The 24,062-nt window shown below is 39.8% G+C and overlaps 1 protein-coding gene across 2 annotated transcripts in view; it reads right to left on the minus strand.

The window, feature by feature from the left end:
* Positions 1-7,660: 7,660 nt before the first annotated feature.
* The window catches only part of wdr27 (WD repeat domain 27), a 48,760-nt gene continuing 32,358 nt past the window's right edge, over positions 7,661-24,062 (minus strand). For both annotated transcript variants that reach the window (XM_037783136.1, XM_037783135.1), the window contains 2 exons: positions 23,912-24,010; positions 7,661-8,547 (listed from right to left, as the gene is read on the minus strand). In XM_037783136.1, the coding sequence (XP_037639064.1) occupies positions 8,434-8,547; positions 23,912-24,010 (213 nt within the window). In that variant the 3' untranslated portion in view covers positions 7,661-8,433. The remainder of the gene's footprint in view (positions 8,548-23,911; positions 24,011-24,062) is intronic.

A 24,062-nucleotide genomic window follows, 5' to 3' on the forward strand; every position in this document is an offset into this window, starting at 1 on the left:
TTAAAAACATGAGAGACATCAGAGCCAAGAGAGAGATTCTCCACCCCACATGCCAAATACCACCTGTGAGGATTCACCTTCATCCTAAAAATTACGTTCCATACAACTAAACTGCATTCTTAATTACGTTTGGAGGGAAACGTATTTTGTCGAGGATTACATTTGTCTTTCACAAATAGTCTGCGGAAGGCCGCAGCGACAGATGTAGTACAACAAGAAACTCGCAGAGTAGATGACTTAGTACATTGAGCGACTGTTAATGAATGTTACGTGGAATAATAATGTTACTGAAAGTTACGTAGTACAATAACGGCTATAACAAGCGAGAAAGTCCACTACGGGAGGGCGGGAGGAAGGGGTGGTGGATGGGTCCAACAAACACAGGACTTTCCCCCAGGAGACCGCTGTTCATGTCCCGTGTGAAACTAAAAGTCAACGTTCACATACGTAATCATTTGAAGCCAAACCATGATGCTTTTTTATTAAACCTAACAAAGTAGTTTTGTTGCCTGAACCTAACAAAGTATCAACTTTAACAACATGTTTAAAACTGTTAAAAACTGCGACTGCAATCCGGGAGAAATTATGTTTCCCTCAAAATGTAATTGAGAACGCAGTTTAGTTGTATGGGAATGTAATTTTGTAGGAGACAGGGTTGCCCCCACCCTACTCCCATTTTCTCTCCCCTAATTCCTCTGCAGCAACTAGCTATTTCACCATAATTATGCAGATGACACACACATTTATATATAACAATATCACCAGGTGACTATGGTCCCATACAAGCAGTAAGTATAGGTGCATTGAATAAATCAGTGATTGGATGTGCCAACATTTTTCTTCAATTAAACAAAGATAAAACTGGAGTAATTGTTTTTGGGGCCAAAGAAGAAAGATTAAAAGTCAGCGCTCAGCTTCAGTCGCTAACGTTAAAGACCACAGACCAAGCAAGAAATCTTGGTTATGGTTATTTCAATGGCCAATCAGCCTACTATCACCTTAAGAATAAATCAAGGATTAGAGGACTTGTGTCTCAACAGGATTTAAAAAAACTTGACCATGCATTTATCTTCAGGAGGTACTGTGATTCTGTCTTTACAGGTCTCTCAAAAAAGTGGATCAGACAGCTGCAGCTGATTCAGAAAGCTGCTGCTAGAGTCCTACACTGAGACCAGGAGAGTCCACACTGACTGGTTTTCACATTGAGAGGGTCACAGAATAGATCTTGGCATCTTGCTTGAAGGGAAAATCATATTTAAATATCACATAGCAATGTTAGTGAACAATGACAGAAGCTTGGCTTTCGCAGTTTCCCCCTGACATAGAAAGAGGATTGTTAAAGCAGTTCTCTTCTCAGTTTTGCATTATGGGGATGTCATATATCAACATGCTGCTGCCTCCACTCTGAAGACACCAGATTACATTTACCATTCTGCCCTCAGGTTTATTACTTTTTACTTTTAACACCCACCACTTAAACCTAAAGTTGGTTGACCTTCCCTGTCAGAGAGACGTAATAACCATTTGTACTTATTTTCTACAAAGCCTTTAAGCCCTTATTGGAAATTGACACCCTATATCTCATCTTTGGTGCTCCAGTGGTTGGTTGATCCAGGAACCCCTGTGCCAGAACACTAGTACCTCTCTATAACTTTACATTCTCATGAACCTTTCTCGACTGCTTTCACTGAGCCTGCACATTGTATATTGTCTGATTTTTGTTTTAGAGATGTGCCTGTCCATCTTTGTTACTTTGTTTTTTTGTGATTTATGTACAAATAAAGGTTCAATAAAAATACACATTTGGTATTCGAGTGAGTGCTATTTATGGCAGTGCGACACTGTAAGTGGGAATGATATAAATTATGGTGCTCATCTTCATCATAATGAAGGAAAATGTCAACCAATGCAATGGCTTGGCTCACTGATACACTTTTTAATAGTTTTTGGACAACAATGGAGCTCTATGGCAGAGTGGAATAAGATTCAGAATAAGATGCAGTATATCAGACTTTGACCACACATACAATACTCGTTATTACGATCAATTAATTGTTGTTTTTGTCTTTTCATGAGAGAGACAGGAGGAAAAATATAGAATATCACCAGGCTTATCTTTTAGAGGCAGAAATGGCCATGAATCCAAGCAATAATGGCATATTTATATTGTTTTAACAGACTTTGTTGTTGGCACATAAAAGGAAGCACCTGGGTTGTACATATTGTCAAGTCGAGAAAAGAATGTACTGCCCTTTGGACTTTAATACGAGATCAAAATCATTGAAAACACACTGAGGATAGGTGCAGTGAGCAGGAATGATATGTTGAAGAATACCAAATGTTCCAGAGGAGAATTTCCTGCTCATTATTAACTCCAGGTTTTGTAGCTGGCATCCTGCTTCTCTCTGTACACTGAGAGTTTTAAACACTCAGGGTAAATGAGTGTGATGCAGCCATGGTGAAGGAATAACATTTGTCTATGTCCCCGCAAAAATCCAGGTCGTTCAGTGCTGAAGCAAACTAGATTTTGATACATTTTCCTTGCTGCTGTATTGGAGTTCATTCGAGGGTAGGAAAACCTGGCACAATATGAAATAGAGTAATGCCACAACCTGGAGTTATTCCTTGAATTTAAGTTAGTCAGGCAGGTGATAGCCATGGTTGGTTGGCAATCACACAACCTGAAAACTAAGTTGAAGTATAGAATGACAGATGATATATTTGGGCTTTTATATTGCTTACTTTGATGCGTTTTCAAATGCTGCCAGCACTCTAAACCTGAGGGGGAACTCTGATCACATCATTCTCTTCAAAGCTTTTTTTTAATGCATTTTATTTGAAAAGTAAAAGACTAAGAACCGAAGCTAAGTTTTACGTAACGACAGTTTACAAATTGATAGCAGAAAGATTAACACGCTACACACAGAAACATGCGTATAAATCCCATTTATAACTTGAAGTGAAGCTCAACCACATGTGCTGTTGATTCTCTAGCTTGGTTAAACATGATTAGAGAGGCAAACGTAAAATTGCCTCTTTGAGGAAATAAATTCAGTCATAAAAACGAAGGAATTTGCTAATGGCAGACGTGGATGTCGAAATGCTATCTTTGTGTCAGTGAGAGGTTGGAGTTTAGGTTGAGTTAATGAACCTGAGACTTGATGGTTTATACTCAGATGCCAAACTATCATCTCATCTCACCCTTGCACCTTGGCTTAATGGAGCTGACGAATTGTCCTAACCTTATGAAGACCTTGAAAAAAAGCCGTGCACTTAGCAAAGTGGTTCTTTGACTCGATTGAAAACGTGGAATATTCTTTTCTGCAGCAAAAAAATCGTCATGCAGCATTTGTTGTATTTGCTGAAGGGGACTAAAATAGAGTCAGGAATTAATGGAGCAAATTTTATTTGTCAATTTTCAAAAGATTGTTATGCAAAGATTTACTATTTGAAGGGATTTGAAAGCTTGACAGGGTTCCTGGCCCCTAGTCTCATTCAGCGTTCTGGCACCTCATATTACTTGCTCCTGGTTTCCCCATTTTTTCCCCGCTAACTCCATGAGGGTCTTGTGTTGATTTATTTAAGTGTTAAGCATTCAAATGTTTATGTCTTGGATCCTGGATGACACCATCTGCTACTAATCTGTATTTCCGTTGTTGTCCGCACAGCAGCCCAGAACAGCTCGGGACAGAGTCAAGTACAAAGACATTGATTTCCCTGTCTGGCTCTTCCTGTGTGGCTCCATCTGTATATCTCCCCAATATCCCTAATAGAAACTAGTCACTCTAACATCTTACCATCCATGTTCATCCTTTATCTTGTATACTGAAGTCAGAGAGAGTTACTGAACACTGGGACATGTGCTGTATCATTTAAGCCCAAACTGTGTAATTCGTGGACCACATAAGGAGAAACACAGGCTGGCTAACACTTGAGCCGAGTCTTCAAGATGTGAAAACATATTCTCAAAGAAATGTACGTGAATAGTAACATGTACATGTGTATGGTAAGAGGGTAAAATGTTCCACGGACTTACAGTAAAAGGAGCAGTGTGTACGATCTGGAGGTATCTAGCGGTGAAGTTGCAGATTGCAACCAACTGACGCTTCTCCTGTGTGCCAAGGATGTAGAAGAACTACGGTGGCCAACGCGAAAACGCGAGTGGCAATTACAAGAGCCAGTTGTTGTAAGAGTAGCATAGGTCATTTGGAGCAGAGCCAGTACGTAGAGAGTGTGTGTGTATGTGAGTGGTGAAGCAAGAGAGAGAGAGCGGCGTCGATGGCAGCGAATAGCGTTATCGACTCCGGCCCAAGCAGGAAAAGTTAAAAGTGTTTGGTTTGTCCGTTCTGGGCTACTGTAGAAACATGGCAGTGCAACATGGCGGACCCACTTCCTATGTAGATATAAACGGCTCATTATACGGTAATGAAAACACAACGATTCTTATTTTCATGTGATTATACACTAAAGAATACATACTTATTAATATTATATTCGATTTCTGTCAATAGATCCCCGTAATTATTACACACTGGTCCTTTAATTTTAAATAAAAAGTAAAATATCATTCTCTGAAATGAAGTGGAAGTAGCAGAAAATGTAAATACCGAAATAAAATAACAAGTACCTAAAAAATTGTATTTAAGTACAGTTAATGTTACTACATTCCACTACTGCGTAAAATGTATGCTGGTGATCAAACCACATTTTATTTTTGTTGCCTCTCAAGACAATCAATGTGTCAGATTAGTTTGATCAAAGTCATAAATTATACCACAAGTTAGACCCCTGACCAATCAAGGTTTGCCATCTTTCACAACTCCTGTGACGTACGTAGGTGATCAGAAAGGAAGCGCCAGGGACCAACATTACTGTTCCATCTGATAGGATCAACAACATTATACCTCTTTTGCTTGTTTGTGTTTACAGTAGCGCGTGCAGTAGTGCTCTGTGCTTCTGTGGGTCAGCCTCACGCAACACGTCAATGCTTTCAAAGAGAAGGCAAAGAACAATCCCACGCTGGTCTATGGGACTGTTGGGACGTTGTGAGGTGTACCAGTTTCTGCCTCTGTTGACTTCCACTATGACACACTACAAGGGATAAAGGTTGTTGTTCATTTTGTTCCTGATGCTCCACGTCTTTCATGACAGGACATTATGGGGCTAATTTCATGTAGTCTGGTCTGGCATTAGTTTAAGCAGTAAAACCCAGCAAAACAAACATTCCTCACGTCAAAGATTATCACTTTAATATTCATCAGTCCGGCTACTTATTTCTTTTAAATAATTCATAGAACATTATATGCTTTGCGCAACACTTGCATGAGTCCCAGCTATATGACAGCAGTTTTTGACATGTGGACAAATACTCCCCTCCCTTGACTACGAGTCGGACCGAGTTCATGAAAACAAAAGAACAGTGATCCGCAGAGGTCTTTGGGGGATCATTAAAATGCACATGCCTCGCGATGTATATCTTGGTTTTCTTTATTTTAAGTACTCATTAGGGAAAGTGAAGCACTCAGAGCTCAGGCCAGAGAGCCAGTGAACTTCCCAAACACTTTGCAGCTGATGTCGCAGTCATGCACAGGCTATAATTCAGTTGTAGGTGATGCTGAGATGCAAAAACTCTGTTCTGGTCAGTGCTGTCATACATACAGTGTCCTAGTTCTCTGCAAAGTTGGACGTGGACTAAGTTCTTCTCTCTACCAAATTGGATGACAAAGAACTGTGAGCGACCAAACTTTGGACCAGATTGCGTTATGATGTACGGGTGTGGCTATCCCTGAAATCCTTTTATATGCAAGTATAAACACGTCATTCTTTACTGGTGAGATCAATGCGGGGAGCGCACCCAAAGTGACCTCACACAGACAAGGAATGTGTGCATAGACCAATATATGTGCTCACTGAATCTTAGTGTTGCAGGTTAATTCATTCAAGAGACTCCTAAACAAACACACACACACACACACACACACACACACACACACAGACACATTCCAGCACATGAAAATGGAGAAAGAACGCGGCTACATAAATTTACTTCGAAGACAATTTATTATGTTTTGTTCCAGCAGAAAGTCTCTTCTGCTTGCAGGAACACTAAAGCTCACCATGACAAGGCAGACTCTACCTTGCCAGTATGTTGCATAAAAAACACGCACTCACACATACATGTATAATGTGGCGTATGACCAAAGAATAGGTACCACCCCATAAATCATATGCAGCCTCAGCTCTGCTTTTGTAATGTTTAACATCAGTTTGTGTGATAGGAAACCTGGCAGCTGATATTGTGCAACTTCAAAGCCATATTTCATCTGATGCTGGTGGTGCACAGAGAACTATCTCCACAGGCAGTCTGCCTCGGTATCAATTAAAGCACACAGTCCAAAAAGACAGAGTAAATCAAACGCAGGATATTGGACAGGAGACAAGGCAGAGATGAGCAGTCTTCTGAAAATTCACCTCCGTCTGAGGGAGTTGAGACAAGGCGGCCTATCAGTGGATTTATCAGTCTATCATCAGCGTCAGCGTCGGCTAATGCGTCAAATACAATATCTTTTCCTAATGGACGGAGGATGAGTGACGCTTGAAATTTCATTCCTTTGCAGATAGGTAGAGTTTTCCTTCAGCCTGTCCTAAGACAGCTGCGGTTTAGAACATGTCGGCAGCGATAATGGCAGCGTAGTGAGAAATAGTAGGAGTTTATATAATAGTTTTTTTCTGGGCATGAAAAAGTGAAAATCGTGCCCGATCTCTAAACGTTAAAGAAAATAAAGTGGTTGCCAGTGAAATGTCCTCGGGATGTATTAATTAGTTATTAACTGTGGGATTATACTTACGAAACTGAGAAGGAAAAAGATTAATATTGAACCTGAAAGCATAAATAATGTAGTCTCCAGTAGTTATTACTTTGGTAATACATATACTTTTTTTGACTGTTGACATGATCCCCCCCCCAAAAAAGTCAATCAAAAATTGTCAATATATTGTATTCAATTATTCAAATTTATCACATTTAGGATGAAGCCCTTGCGATGTATTATCCCATTTTCAACGGTGTCCCAAAACAAACACTCACAAAGCAATACAAAACAACACAGACTCTATTACAGATGCCATTTAGAGGAAGGAGATTGGCTTTAAAAGAATTTTGACCAACGTCAGGTCAGCATAGTTCAGTATTGTTATGTAAGTCTATTTATAACATTAAGACTGGAACAATACAGAAGAACACCGCTACCAAAATTAACTATTTTTTTTTATAATATGATCAATGTGTGGTTTAAAGGTAAGTCCAGAGTCGATCCATAATCCCAGCTATTTCATTTGATCAACTTTCTGGAGAGATGTACCGTCTTTTACAAACTAAAACCAGAGACTTGGATTTGGACTTGAGGTTCTGACTTATACCAAAGACCATTGTGTAAGACTTTTTTTTTATGGGTTTCTTAGCTGACAACCAAGTTTGTATAATGTTAAAGTCAGATTGCAAAGTGTCTTTATATATGTGATAAATAAGGCTTTGACATAGTTTCAATGTATACATTGTAGTATATATAATAGTAACTAATAACAATCAGAAACGGAAAACACAAGTGGTCCTAAAGTAGAACCTTGAGACATGCAGTAACACAGCTGCATAGGCATGTATTGTAACCAGGGTGTAACAGTTCATTTATACTTGACATACATATAACCAACAATGAAGCCCTTTTAAATCTTATATTTCACAGTGTCCTTTATTTTTTATTAGGTTCCATTACAGTTGTTAGTCTTAGCTGACATTTTGTTGCGACTGCTGGTGAGAAGAGTACATGTACAGCTCAAACAATGTGGACGGGTGTGTCAGTATGAACAGTAGTAGCATCTGTGTCTGGCAGCCAAATAGGTTGCACCCAGTTGATGTCATAGCTCTTTGTGTTGATCTGTTAAGTAGTGGTCACAGCCAGGGATATAGAAGTACATCTGTTCCACATGCTGAACAAAGAAAATCTGATGCTGGACCATCCAGAATGTGCACGGACGGATGGGAACAACTTCTGCTAGTACTTTTTTTTTGGCAAAATTATCTGTAATTATCTGTAATTGAGTACATATTACATCATCTCATGACAGAAATGTGGTTAAATGAATCTGATGAAAGGTATTCAATCAAGCCACTGATAATGTCAAAAGAAACGCGGTCTAATGATGTACATACTGGAGGCTTTACAAAGATGAGCTGAAATGAAGCACAGGAGTAGAAGAACACAACAGGCACATAACAAGAAGAACAAAATCTCTTTAAACTTGTATCTATTTTAGATCTTCATTTAACAACTACAAACAAAACCCCTTACTTTCTCCTTTCCCAGTAAAATCCTAGCCAGGAGGTTGGAACTGCTTTAATGAGACCTGCATGGTCTTTGCAGCAGCCTGCTGTAATTACACAGTCATGTTGGGGACACTATGCACAGCAGCACTGTTGTCATGAGACAGACGGGCCCCACTGTTGGACTGAAACAGTCTCAGCTTCCCATCCAGGGTCCCAGTTAGCAGCTAGGAGAGACAGAAAAAAAAATGACATCACATTCAACTTTTACTCTTGTGGTTCTAACTCACACAGGCTCCACTTTCTACGGAGCTCTATGGGTAATACTCTCCTCCAATCACAAACACGGCCACTGAAAATTTGCACAAGTGTAGCCAATCAGGACATTCCTACCTGAATATGTGCGGACCCCACGGTATATAAGGCAGCACACACCGCTGTCTGCTATCCTTTTTCTCTTCAGATTTGCCCACTAACTGCTCATCTCCACGGATGGAGTTGCTGCTTCCAGAACCTCGTCAGTGCCTGTCATGTCTCGGCCATTGCCGGGACGGATCTTCCCGATGCCTGCTTCGAGCACCTTGGCGCAAACCACACAGAGAGCCACCAGCTTGCCCAGCCTGCCGAGCGCTGCCCAAGATTTGACACCAGCAGCCGCTGCGCGACCATGGCATGAGGGTCTTCTTTTATCTTGACGACCTCATCGTCATGGCCAAGTCCAGAGAATGGGCTATGTTCCACATGGCCCAATTTATCTTACACCTAATCAAGTTGGGGTTCACAATCAACTGGAAGAAGAGCGGCCCCCTGCCACACCAACAGGTGGAGTATCTGGTGGTTGTGTTCGACACACGTAGGCTGCGGGCCACTCTGTCGGAACACCGACAGACGGCCCTGCAGAAGGCAGTTGGCAAAGTGAGGCGGGATGCGACTGTGACGGCATTGACCGTCCTGCAGGCGCTGGGGTTTATGGCGGCTGCACATCTGGTGGTGCAACTGGGGCTGCTGCACATGCAGAGGTGATTTATTTTCACATCTAACTCGGTGAAATAAGGGTTTACTTCGACCAAACCAGTGTTGGTGATTGTTGGAAAGACTAACCAAGACGGTTTTGGTGAGTTTTATTTAGTTTCTCTTTCTCTTCTCCTCTTCTCTTTTTTACGATGCTCCGCCGCTAGAACAGTTGAACACAGTGCACCACGCGCACACACACACACACAGTTACACAAATATATCTGCAATCGCCGGTTGTTGGGCTGACGATGGCCGGTTGACAAATTTGAACATATCGCCCAACCCTATCTGCCTCATCCTTTCCCTGTTGGAGAGAGTGAGTCAGGAGCAGTTGTCGGACATTCAGGTACCCCCAGATTGCCGCTCGGCACCGTGGTATGCGGAAATGAGTCAGATGTTGGTGGCCCACTCTGGGCCATCCTCTCCAGGTTTGGCTCCTGAGAGGGACAGGCTGAGCAGGGCTGGACTGTCAGTACAGGTTGTGCAGACCATCCTGGCAGCAAGAGCAGGATCCACCATTGCCTGGAAAGTGGTCAAGGGTTCCAACGCTGGATCGAGGAAAGGAGGCTAGATCCCCTGTCCTGTTCAGTTGGGTCTATTCTCTCCTTTTTGCAGTGTTTGGTGGATCGAGGATTGTCTCATACCTCTGCTCCACCCTCTGTACCCATAAGTCTAGCAGAGGGCGGAGCCTGTGTGAGTTAGAACAGAGGTTACAATTTCGTAACCCTAGTTGTATAAGCACAGGTGGAGCCCTCTACCTAGGGGCCCTGCTGCTCCTACGGCGCTTGCTGAAGGATAGTAGACAGTGGTTTGTGTTGCCTTATATACTGTGGGGTCCGCATATATTCAGGTACGTCCTGATTGGCTGGCTACACTTTTAAATGCAAATTTTCAGTGGGCAAATGTGTGCGTGTGATTGGAGGAGAGAATTACCCATAGAGTCCAGTAGAGGGCCCCGCCTGTGCTTATTACAATATTGTAACCTTCGTTATTTCACAGGAACTGTGTCACACAGCACTCTCATTGTTAAGACTCTATTTTTAGAGGTCCAAGTTGCATAACAGCACACCTGCTTCCTTAAAAAGAAGACTAACATCACCAAGGCCAAGATCCATACTGAGTTTCTTGTAGAAATTCTTGATTTTCCATACCTGCCATATATCACAAAAAACATGAAGCCTCCTGGCCTGAACTTTGTTATATAACTTTGTTTAATCTTGAGGTTCCTGACAGTGGTAGTCATGGTGAGTCAACTGCTTACACATTAATAAGCCACCCACATATCAATAAACTAACATCAACCCACACCCTGCACAGCCATTTAGGCAAACACACACACACACACACACACCACACTCCAACCAACATGTGGATGCGGTACACGCACACATGTACACAATCACTTCTTCATTATATTTCTTAACAAGAAGGGAGGATTATCTCATCTGTTTCTATCAGCAAGTAGAGCAGATGAGGGTGAGGGAACATTACCTCAACACTCTGACAGCCAATCAGCAGCAATAACAATAGGAGACGAGGCTCATGATACATATTCATGTCTGCAGCTGCTCAAAGTAGAGAATATGATACGATGGAACACTCATCATCCAAGACAGTTGTTAATAAACGGCTCTATTTTCACTTTATTTTCAAGCATACGTGATGCGTAAGACCAGGGCATGTGACAAACCATTTCAAATCAATTCCATACTACTTCAAGCCAAGGTTATTTGTACTACACTTAATCCCACTTAAAGTTCACAAATCCTACATGATGAAAAAATAAGTGGAAACAACGCAACAAGTTGCAAACATAAAGTGAATGCTTGGGGGAATGTCCAGATCTGCTGAGGAGCATCAATGATTTCAGCGATTTTTTTCCGGTGGTTGTAAAGACAGAGTATCTTTTTAAAGTATACTAACAGCGGGAATCTTGGAAAACAACGATTTGCCAAGCAGTGATAAAAAACACATTTGGTACAACAATAGTCCATCATTTTTTCCCATGTATTAAAGCTGTTTTATGCAGCAGAACTCATCTTTTACCAGCAAGCAGATGCCTGTGCTGGGAAAGGGAGTCACAATAGCTGAGATCTGAGGATGACTCAAAGATACAAAAGATTAAACTGGGGTGGATTTAATCTTCTTTTGACGGGTGATCGTTGCGTCACCTCTCCTATAGACACACAGAAGATTTGCAGGTGTGTGTGGAGCCCAAAGACGAGAGGATTTCAGCAAAAAGGCAGCCAAGTAAGAACAAACACTACACCTACATAAGCATGTGTTGTACTAGTGTTTTAGCTTGTAAAAATGTTTGAGGCTCTCCCACGAAACAAACAGTTTGACAGCTCATTTCACTAGCTCTTCTATTTTAAAGAAGTCTTCTTTCTCCTGACCTCCTGCTCAATGACCTTAATCAACAATAGTCAAGCTGTCTGGGTCCTGCCCCCGAGCTGCTAAAATAGCCACTTAAAACTTAAGAGGGGTCAGAGAGCAGCTCCATTAGCAACCACAGCTCTCTTCATTAGCTGCCATCCAAAACCATTAGACTGTGTAATCGCCTAGGCATTGCACTTGTCCGTGTAAACTTGCAGTGTGGAGTTGAGGCTAAATCACAGTTTTCTAAAAAGGTAATGGAATTAATTAACATTAATGGAATTTAAACGTCATAGCAAACATATGTGATCCGACACATTCCATGTCTGCAACCTTCAACCTTTGTTCAGTGAGGCTGAAGCAAGCTAAGCTGCTGAGGACAGAGGGTTTTGGGCGACCATCAGGGTCAGATGTAAAAACTTCTTGCGATTCGCTGTAGACGTGGAGCATGGGGTCATGTTGGACCATCACAAGTAAGATACTTGTAATACTTCAGCATCCCACTTATAGGAAACACCGTTTTCATAGATTTCTCTGTTTTAAAGATTTATTTGCAATGGCAGATGTCCATATGCAATCCTGTCACCACTGATGATTTATCATTTCCAAGCATATGTTTGTCACTTTTCTAAAAACATTTGACTTTTAATAATCTCAAAGACAGGTCATGCATGATAAAAGGTTGAAAATATGGGCGCCCATCCTCTTTTATGATCTTTTTGTTTAATTGTTTTTCTGTTTAGTGTATTAAAATTTCATTAAAATCTTTTTTATGAACACAGGGATCGTAAATCAGATTGAGAATTTACATGGCTTGTCACGCATGTTACAAAATCTAAGTTATGGTCAGACGTGCTGGCTTGATACCACGGAAAAAAAGACCACAAATCTAAAGTTCAAAGCAGGAATAAAAAATCATGATTAAGAAATTGTGCAATGTGGGTTGGATTAGTGTCAAATATTGTCATTCTGGACAAAAGAAAGTGTCTGTCTGCAGAAACTGATATGAACAATAGAATGAAGCTTTGAAGATATGAGGAGCGATGTGTTTTCCCTCCCAAAGGATATCATTCATCAGTCGTAGAGTGCAGACACAAATGCCAACATACTAGGATGTTCTGTACTGTACATGGGAAAGGAAGCTCTGCATGAGAGACGGGAAAAGGAGCAGACGGTCACCAGGGTCACCAGTTTGATAACAAGTACATGAACTGTCAGTGAAAAACAAGTAGAATCTGTTGCTAGTGGTGATAGTATTGGTGGTGACTTACGTATATGATCCCATAGAGATCTTTTTAACTCTCTCATGCCATCATAGTATCAACACACAAAGTTCTATATAAATCTACATTCCAGCTAACTTTTATTTTTGTTGCTGTTAAGCCTCCGTCTTGTTTATTATAAATGTCTCTTATTTCTCCATTGACAATTAGGGAACTGATAGTAGTCAAAATTGGTAACTGAAGGCACTGCTCAGCTATATTGGCAGTGAATTAAAGACACTTTTTGTATTCAGAAAGTGTCCATTGTAATTAAAGCTTCAGGAAAATAAAACTCATATCACATTGGAGACATGAAATTCTTCACTGTTTTGTTCTTTAATACATTTTCAATCAAGTTTGCATTAATCTAACCTCAGCTCTTATCCTATTTATTATTACTGATGGCAATTAAAACCATCCAAATAATGAAAGTAACAGTAAATTTATATCTGTCCGGCGAAAACTCGCTTCCTGTTCATCCATCTGTCTCTGACAGTCAAGGTAGATCTCATTTATAGGGCCCTGGACAGGCCCATCTGCGTGAATGTTACAGAACGCAGAGAAACACAGATACAATCAGACTCACAGCATTCCGTGTCTGCTCCAGCAGCTGTGTTGCTGCTGTTGCTGCTGTTAGCTGCTTTCTTTCTCGAAGAAAAAGGCAGGAAATGTATACTAGGGCTTAACACAATGACAGAACACATTATTATTTCAATGTGTTGGAGCGCTAGCCCTGTCAATATCTCAGCTATTTTAAAAGCAAGTCTAATGTCATCACCAAAATGGTTGCATAATGAATGTGAAATACTGCATATCCAAACTGACTGGTTAGTCGCTTGAACTCAGGTTCTCCCCTTTAAATTCCTCCGCCGGTAGCATCAAGTTAGAAAAAACATTCTTGACAACATTAAATGTATTCTGTGTTTGTTGAGTATCTGTTTGTTTAAACATGACTATCTGTATGATGAAGAGTGCGACAAGTATGTAGCTGGAGCCAGCAGCTGGTTAGCTTAGCTTAGCATAAAGACTGGAAACAGGGAAACTAGTGTGTCACCGGTACCAAAAACTTATCAATTAACACATTATATCCTCTTTGTTAAATCATAAATCTTATGTAGTTTTTTTTTCTACTGTTTTTTTTTCTCAAAAGAAACACTTACATTTAGGAAAACTTATTTTAACATTACATCAGTTTGATCGCTGTGCATTCAAAGTGTTCAATCATAAACCTCCTGGATATGTAATCTTTAGTTTAGTTAGTTAGACATATTATATGCTATTTCATAATTTTGTGCTCATGACAACTGTAAATGTTCATATATGAGCTACCTTAAAGGTGCAGTGTGTAGGATTTGGCGGCATGTAGGGTTGTGGTTGCAGACTGCAACCAACTGAGTACCCCTCTGCTCACTCCTCCCTTTCCAAGACTGCAGTAACGTGAGCTACCGAGTGCAAAACTGTGGTAATGCCGTTCGCCTCGCTCAGAGGTCATCCTTGAACTTAATGAGGAAGTCAGACGGCAGCATATTCGATTTCTGCAAAAAGATCCCCCGAAATGTTACACACTGTTCCTTTAATGCATTTAAGCTACACAGACCAGACATAATGCTGCATGTCATTCCAATTTACACAGTGTCCTGTCCTTCATATTTTGGGTATTCAGGCAAAGAAAGGACAACACTATTAACTAACACCAACTAACCAACTAAACATGGACAACTGAGAAAATGCTGTCTCCTATATGTGAAAGGTTTTGATACTTGAAAATGCCTCATGCAACTTTGGATCCAGACTCTTTATTTCCTCACTTCCTGTTCATTGCCTTCCAGCTGTGTTGAACGCCGGCCAATTGAATTCAGAGAGGCTGTCTCAGCTCAGTCTGTGTCTCACTCTAATGTGACATTCTGGAGCAAACAGCAGAGTCCACCTCTGTATTTACTGTCTGGCCACTACAGTAAGAAGAGCATGTTTTGCTCTCTTGGGTCAGGCAACGAGGAAACAAAGAGATAAACTATAAAAAAATGACTAAGGAGTGTGGAAAGCTTTTCAAATGCCAAATGGCCAAAATGATAAGATACAGTTAAAAGGTCTAGTGGGACGGCAGCTGCATCTTTTTCCTGCCTGCAAAGAGCAAAGATGATGCGTGCTGACACATGGAGACAAGAGAAGCACTGAGCTTGAAAGCCAGTGAGATGATTCACTCATTGTTCATCTTCCTATTTGGGATGATAGACCATGTTAACTTTTAGAGACAGCTGCTTGTGTCAGTAAGCGGTCACAGTCCTGCACTAACTCCAACACATGAAGTACAAACTAGGTCTAAAGTATTTGAGGGAAAGAGTTCAGAGAGTTTACACTAAATCAAAAGACGAAAACTGAAAACATTATTTAATAGATCTTATTTCATTCTGATACTATTGTTGAAATAAACAATACTAAAAGAGTACTGGATTCTGTTTCTTTTCACATCCCCTTACAACAAACACACACGTGTATGCATTTATTGACCAGATATGTCAGAGTGCAGCGGTGTCTCTGGGACCGATGGGCTGTCTTATTCAAGGATACTTTCACAGGAACAAACACACTTGTGGAAACCATGCTCACCATGATTTAAACACACTTTATAATTCAACATTCTTTATGTCAGATTAGTAAAACTTCTTTATGTTTGGTAGTTTTGAAGTCTATCTTTAGTGTCTTGTGATCTAAGAACACTTTGTTGCACAAAATCTTCATCAATCCTCAAATCTTTTAAACCAAAAAACAAAACAGAACGTTCTTTGTTTTTAAATTTGATCTTTTTGTCATTTTGGCCAGCATATAGAGAACGGAAATTACACAAAAGATGATGACACGGCAACTCAAGTATGTTTAAAACTCTGCCTGAAACACCTGGTTTAGGATTACTCAAAAGCAAAACTCCCGTTTTCATTTGATGGCTCTGGCTTGTAAATATCTCCTACTGCACCATCCATCAGCTGAAAGTTACAACTTTTACAAATTTTCAAATTCATATAGTATGAGTCACGTCTAATAAAGGCAGACATAACACAAGGAGACTTTAACGTCATTGTTAACACTTTTTGTCTCTTTCCTCTTGAATCCGTTGTAAAGTTCAGATTGTAGAGAACTATTCCTTATTGGGCCCCTACTCTAAGTCTTTTAAGACTCTCTCTTTTTACATAAACAAGGTGGTAGAAGCTCAAGAGCATACAGAGAACAGTTAAGGATGAGGGCTTTGCTATTTGTGACCAATCTCAGTGCTCAATCTAACTATCCACCTTATTCTCAGGGGCGTTACTGTAGAAACGATTATGGGCGTAACTTCCGGTAAGGCAGCGGAAGTAGCAGTAAGCTAGTTAGTCCCATAGGCTCACCATAGTAGCTAACCGCCAACAGTAATTTGCCTTAAATTGAGCAAATCCTGCTATATTTTGAACTGATATTTAACCAACGTTAAATTTTCATTTTCTAAAATGTCCTTTTTGTACTTGTTGCGCTGTTCGCAGCTGTACTAACAAACAAACAAAGCTACTTTTTGGATTGTTGATTCCATACAGTTTTACTATAACTGGCCCTCAAATTTAGCTCAAATGCTGTGGGCAGGGCTTTTATTACAAAAAAATATCATATCTCCTGAGCGCTTTGTGTTATTGTGACCACATTTGGTGGACATGTGTAGATATGCTGCCTAAGTAACCAAGGCAAATCCAGTGCCATTTGGCCAATAGGAGGAGCTGTAGCAGCATCATCCAACTATACAGGAAGTATGCGCTGTCTGCCTGTCTGTGAATGTATGTATGACTGCCATTCGCATATCTCAAGAACCGTTCATCCAATCAACTTCACACTTGGTGGGTGCAAGCAGCCATACTGCAGTTCTCAACAACGCTGCAAGCTGAACTTCCGGGGGCCAAGCAATCGGCCCGTTCCGGACGAGCACTGCACTAGTGAGATTCGATGTACAAAGCACAAAGCCATCCTTTCAATCACGGACGCAAAAGTAGCACAAACAAGCCCTTTTTAATCAAGAAAGAGGAGATTCTAAGATAAAAACCCTAAATCAGCTTCAGCTTCTTTGTCACAAATTGCTCATTGTGATGCTGAAATGTAAAATATTGCCAATTAGAACTCCAAGGTGTCTGAATGAAGAATAATTTAGCAATGGAAGTAACAATAGACAAGAGGTTCAACATCTTTTCTTAAAATATATTAAAGAAATTATGTTAGAATAGTCTACATTCAAAACAGTCCACTGAAAACAAATTAAGGAATAAGAGAGGACACTCCACTGACTACTAATAAGCTGACCTTTGGCAAATACAACAAAGATGTTTCCACTGCTGATGTGGAACAATGTAACTGGAGCTATCGTCAACGCGGGATGAGACAGTACAGGAATCTGAGTAACCCAAATAGTGCACAGCCCCATGAAGTCTATTCCTCTTGTCTGACCTAGTAACCTGTTTCTCTGAAGTCCCTGTCGATTCGCCTCTGGGTACAGCATTTTTCTTTGCCTTTACTTATATGAGCTTTTAAATTCCTAAAGTCATTGGAGGATGTAGCTTCAGATACACGCTTTGTTTCCAGGCGCTACTCAAATTGGATACAGCTTAGTTTGCCTCCCTTAACTCTATTCTGAAAAGAAATGAAACCAGCAGAGACAAAATCACTCCTGTTGCAAGTGTGAACCCACTTTGCAACTTTTGCAGTATAATTTGCAAGTCTACTTTTATGGTAGCACAACACAGGAGAGCTTACAAAAACTTTACAGAGGCATGCCATGTGAAATCCCACACAAGATTTTACTAGACAACAAAGTGAAGAGACAGTAAAAGTTGGGATCTTTCATTACAGACTAAAGTACAGGAATAAACCTGAGGGAATGAACCCCGGAGGTAGATCTGCCTGCTTGATGGTCTTTTAAGTATTACGGTGGAAAACATGAGTGAAAAATGAGTGGAAAATATGCATTGCATTATCTGTCTGTGCCTTGCATCCGAGGGTTCTCACAGCAGTAAATATGAAGAACATCTGGCCCTCAAATGTGGCTAAAAAGCAAGGTGAGCACAGGTTGGGGACACTTTTTGCCACTACTTTTTCATGTCTTTGTAAGGAGAAAGCGCAGGCTCAGGAAATACAGTGATGTTACCATTATGACATCACATGGCCTTGGTCTCAGTTCACTGTAAGAGTGACCATCCATTTCCCAAGACTTCTTGAACTTCTAATAATTTTTTTTATTCACACGTCTCTTTTTTGGCCACAAGCAGAAGAAAAATAAAGATAGATATGTATGGATCCATTCCAGTCAGACATTAGATCAACCGGATCAAGTTTAACTAGAAGCAGCCTCACAACGCCGAGCCAGACACTCAATACATCAGTAAATTATCAACCTCTGTCTGAGGAACAGGAAAGACACCCTTTTCAGTTAATGTGAAGGCGAGCTTTCTGTAACTATGCGCCATCAGTGTGCTTCATCTGAAAGCTGTATAACTGGACTGTATAACTGTATAACCATGTTTAGCAGCAACATAAATCTGCAGCAATGTAAAGATGCATCAGCAACATTTCACTGGTTCTTTACTGTATTATTCAGATTTTTCTAAACCAAGTGGCAAATCCTGAAACCTACACAATTTATCCTGCCTTGCTGATCCCTTGTTTTTATTTTTATGTCAACTTTGCAGGGTGCTAAATGTTGAAAAACATTTAATTATTAGCATAATAATGCATCTTGACCAATTGCATATAATAATTGAAGCTACGCATTGTAATACAAATAATATAACTATGTAAATGTAATGACATTAATATGATTATTATCAATATATATGTATATAATAGGAGTTTAATGGGTCAGAAGGAGAGATTTCTGTCTTAAAACAATCCATCTGTATGACAAGTGAGCAAACTGAAAAAAAAAAAATCTGTAAAATGCTAGTAAGTGGACCTTGAGATTGTTTTGTTCGGCTACTATTTTCAAGTTAAAGACTGAGCGGAAGAATGAAAGATGAACTTCGACTCTTGACTTTAAGCTAACACAGACGAGAAGCCATAAATTATGGATGAAATCAAGACATTACTGCGCTCACATGTCAACAGATCCATCTCCATGACAACTGAGCAAACTCCTTCCACTAATAAAGACAATGGCTTCGTCTGAAATCACATAGCATGCACTACATACCCAATATGTGTACTATCGTTCAACATACTTTTGTGTGAATAAACAGTAGCGTGTATCTTTTCGGACGCACTGAGCAGTAATTTACGTCGTCACTTACTGAGAGCCTCCTTGCCGGTTGGAGACGTGTAACCATGGTAACCAGTGCTAACCTCATGTGACCAAAAACAACGGTTTGTCTCTGAATTAATTTAAAATATATATTACGCCTAGCAAAGAGAAATCTTATACTTACACAGTTAAATTGAAGTGTTAGTGATGTTACAGAGCTGTCCGTCAATGTTGTTGTCACTACAGCATTGCATTGTGGGATATTTATGCAGGCATAGTGTCCAGCATTGCATACTGTAATATTTCACTGGAAATAGTATGCAATTTGCGTACCATTGGTTTTACACTAAGGTTTTATACTAGGGCTATGCTAGCCAAAACGATATTGAAGTGACGGCTCTGTAACTTCAATATTACAACAAACGTTAATGTTAGTTGTCAGTGCTAATGATAGCTGCTGTAGTTATAACCTAACCTAACCAACAGTTGAGTACAGTACTCATGCCGCAGCTGACGTTGGAGACATCGCTGTTACATCGGGTATTGCAGAGTTTCACGATAATGTTATTGATATCTAACTATTCATTCGGGGTTCCAGGAGGACACCACCAAGTTTATTTATTTTCAATATATGCTGAATATTTTATTTCAGTAGTGTAAAATTTCCACACTAGCAGCAACAGGTATCCTATAGGTGTTTACCAGGATAACGCACGGAGGAAATAATGTCTGTGACATTGCAGGCTGGTCCGAATGGAGGAATTTTGTTGCGGGAAGTTCCCTTAACCGACATTCCCTGAACATGGAGCGGGGCGTACGGTTTATGTACATTGTGGAACCGAACGCAGCTTGTGTGATACGGTTGAAAGCTAGTAAGTAGACCTCAGGGTGGGATTGTTTTGTCAAACCACCCTGAAATTAATTTGACAAAGTTTGGTCACAGGATGTGAATCTTTCAATTTCATACAGTTTTGTCTCAATTTCCTAAGAATTTCAGAGGTCTTCCTCCCTCTAAGAGGTCTCGAGAAAGATTAAATAGGCCACAGTGAATGTTGATTTCAGTCACTGTTCAAGAACAGCCCGTTCCCCTTTGAGTGGACAGACAAAAAGGTAGCTGTGCCGTGTGCAGCTGACAAACACTGGAGCAGACAGTTAATTTAATAAACTACAGCACTGGTTGTTGGTTAGTATGACGCATGTTTATTTTATGAGCAACTATTTATGTGCTTAAAATTTGAATGAGACAGACAACTACAGTACCAAAGTAGACATCAAGCCTGAAAAAACAATAATAAAAGTATATTAAAAGCCACCAAAATCCTACTCTCACACACAAGGCCCAGGCCCATTGCACCTAACTAATTGTTTTAGGATTCAATGGCTCTCACTTAGTCAATATGTGTCAACACAACATAAATCCTATGTTAAGAACTAATAACTTTTCGCATGGTTTGATTTTCAAGGTGGGAAGACTTATCGTGGCTCTTTATGTAGCTGCAGACCCTATGGAGCCCTCCAATTTTTTCACACATTTGTGAATTTGACGATTTCAATCTGGTCAAATCTTGGCAGGTTCATGTAGTGTGAGATATTTAGTGACACAAATCGGAGACGTGACGGCCAAGAGGAGATGACCTCATGAAAAACATCTGATTGATAGAATGATACATGATATTACACTGAAGAGGAAACATATTACACTGAAACTAGAAGGTTTTGATTATTTGCACAAATTTGAATATTTTCAAAGAAATATGGCCAGATTACCATGTGGAAATAATTTGTCAAAGTATTACTGCAACTATAGTAAGTGTTCACATTTGTGTCCTAATTTATCATATCAATGTTCAGTTTGATTAAGGCTAAAGCAGTATCTCAATTTATCACCTGACACGTGGTGGAAAATACAATAAAGGTTCAGTCGATAGCGCCAATCTTTCTTGATTTTTTTTTAGTTTCTTGCTTTGAGAGCATATCCTATCAAACAGAACACAATGTGCAGCAGTGCTGATGGGGAGCGAGCATGCTCTGACTGATGAAGTGTGTCTTCAAACTCTGCAGATTACTGTAATTCAGCCAGTTAATGGCCACAGATCAAACTTTCCACTTTGGAAATCTGAATGTATCATTGCGCTGCAAAGTTTAACTGAATGGAGTTACACAGATGGACATAAATTAGATTTAAAACATGTGCCTCAAGGCCAAAAGACAGTCAACAAGAGGTCTCATAAGACATCCAGCAGAGGTTGTGATATTACATTTTAAAATGCTTCTTTTGCAAATCTATTTGCTTTGAACAGTTCCAAAGGAAAATCATTAAGCAGACAATAAAACATTTCCAAAGGAAATTTTGCTCTGTAAGAAATGCTCGGGAGATTTTGAAAGGATGCTGGTACAAAGTACAGCTTTAAACTTTTGTTTCTTCTTTTCCTGTAATAGCATTTCAAGACAGACAAGTAACTTTGTCCTGTGTTAAGCTTTACTTCATGTTTTCCTTGGCGAGACACTACAGTTTTACATTTCTATGGACATCTACTAAGGCTGTAAAAGTTAACACAATAATAAGGCAAATTAGTTTTAATGCTACAAACGTCTTCAACGCATTAACGCAACTTGCGATTTTTATGTTGTAGCGGACTCAGTTATCATACTAACTTGTCGCGAAGGAGGCTAAATAATGCTCCAAGCTAAATTTGGGAGAGGAAAAACTGGCATGGCCATTTTCAAAGGGGTCCCTTGACCTCTGACCTCAAGATATGTGAATGAAAATGGGTTCTATGGGTACCCACGAGTCTCCCCTTTACAGACATGCCCACTTTATGATAATCACATGCAGTTTGGGGCAAGTCATAGTCAAGTCAGCACACTGACACACTGACAGCTGTCGTTGCCTGTTGGGCTTGAGTTTGCCATGTTATGAGCATATCTTTTTGGCTAAATGCAGTAGTTTTGAGGGTTTCTGGACAATATTTGTCATTGTTTTGTGTTGTTAATTGATTCCCAATAATAAATATATACATACATTTGCATAAAGCAAGCGTGTTTACCCACTCCCATGTTGAAGAGTATTAAATACTTGACAAATCTCCCTTTAAGGTACATTTTGAACAGATAAAAAATGTGTTATTAATTTTCAATTAATCGCAATTAACTATAGACAATCATGCGATTAATTGTGATAAAATATTTTAATTGATTGACAGCCCTAATATCTACCAGTTTAGATTGATAGTAGGCCAAGCAAAAAAAAAAAAAACAGCTTTAAATTAATTGTGGTGACAAATTGAAATAAAGAGATCCCAAAATGAAGCATTCAAAGCATTTCTACATTTGGCACACACAGTGCCATAGATATTGAATTCTGTCTCTGTCTAAATGGATGTGACAGAGACAAAATGGTACAACATTAAACTACAATGGACCCAGTTAGAAATTGTATAAACAATCCACATTAAAGTTGGAAAGCAGATCCTGGGCTGAACAAGCACAACCCTGTATACAACTTTTGTCGACTGTGGAACTGTGCAGCCAATCACCGGCTGGAACAACCCTGCAGGCAGCCAGTCATAGACGTGGATCAGCACGGTGAACAGTCCCATAGGGTTATGGCACGATAGAGCGGTAGTCATTATCTGATTGGACTCTTAACTGGCCACCACTGGTTAAAGCCACAGCGATTTGGGGGATATTCATTTGAAATGAAAATGGTATTATTGGTACATGAGGCTAACATTTAGAAAAAAAATTGTGTTGTCTCAGTATTGTTTGTAGATGCAAGCAGCATTTTTAGTTTGGGTTTATACACATTGAAATTCTTGGGTGTTTTGTTAACACCTGCGCTATACTGTGCGGTACGTATAGAGAGTATAGACAAAGACACAAAGGTCTGCACCCAGATACTGAAACACACACGTACACCCATCCTATACATATGAAATGCTACAAAGAGTTCAGCTTATTATTTCTAGCTTCATTGTTATATTGAATTTGTTCCTGGCTATTAATAGAAATTCTGTGAGGTTACTGACATACAAGTCCACCCACCCTGAACTTTGGGATGGTCTCTATCTTTTTAAAATCACATCACATGAAGATGACTCAAAAACAACATATTACTATTTCTATTTGTTAATTATCACAAAGCGCTTTACATATTTGTACTACTGTATATCCTGAGAACCTATATTCACTTTGGAAATGTGTATTTTACAACATTTCCAGAGTGAAATTCAAGTAAAATACAGACTTGAGAGGTGAAGCAATTTCTGACCTCTGACTGACACTGCTTTTTCACCATGACCTCTTATCTTTACTTTTAAATATTTTTTTCTTTCATACCTGTTCGAGATGCTTGAAAGTAAACACACATTAACACTTTTGCCTGTATGCATGTCCCCTGGGGTGTTTACACAAAGTTAATATAGGTCCACTTCTGGAAAGTAAAAACAATCTCTGGTTTTACTTCAGCTGTCTGATATCTGATGTCAGTAAGAAAAAAGTGAACGTAGGACATTTACTGAAACTGTACCGAATATTTACTCTGGTCAATAGCTTGTAGAGATGTAGAGAAATAAGACTAAATTCAAGATGATGAGATATTTCAGTTCTGGGAGATGGGGCATTAAATGCATGGTAGAGGAGTAGAGAAAGGAAATAACAGAACCACAAAGACAGATAGTAAAGATGGGTTCTTACCTCTGGTGTGGCAGGGTTGAAAGTTACACTGAGCACCGTGTCTGAGTGTTTCTGAAGTTTGTGGAGGTAGCTGCTGCTGCGGATGTCATACACGTATGCCTGAAATGAATGAGATAGACTACATGAACAAAAGCCGATATAATATCTTTTT

This window comes from Sebastes umbrosus, chromosome 10 (genome assembly GCF_015220745.1).
Source record: "Sebastes umbrosus isolate fSebUmb1 chromosome 10, fSebUmb1.pri, whole genome shotgun sequence".
In the NCBI taxonomy this organism is placed as follows: domain Eukaryota; kingdom Metazoa; phylum Chordata; class Actinopteri; order Perciformes; family Sebastidae; genus Sebastes; species Sebastes umbrosus.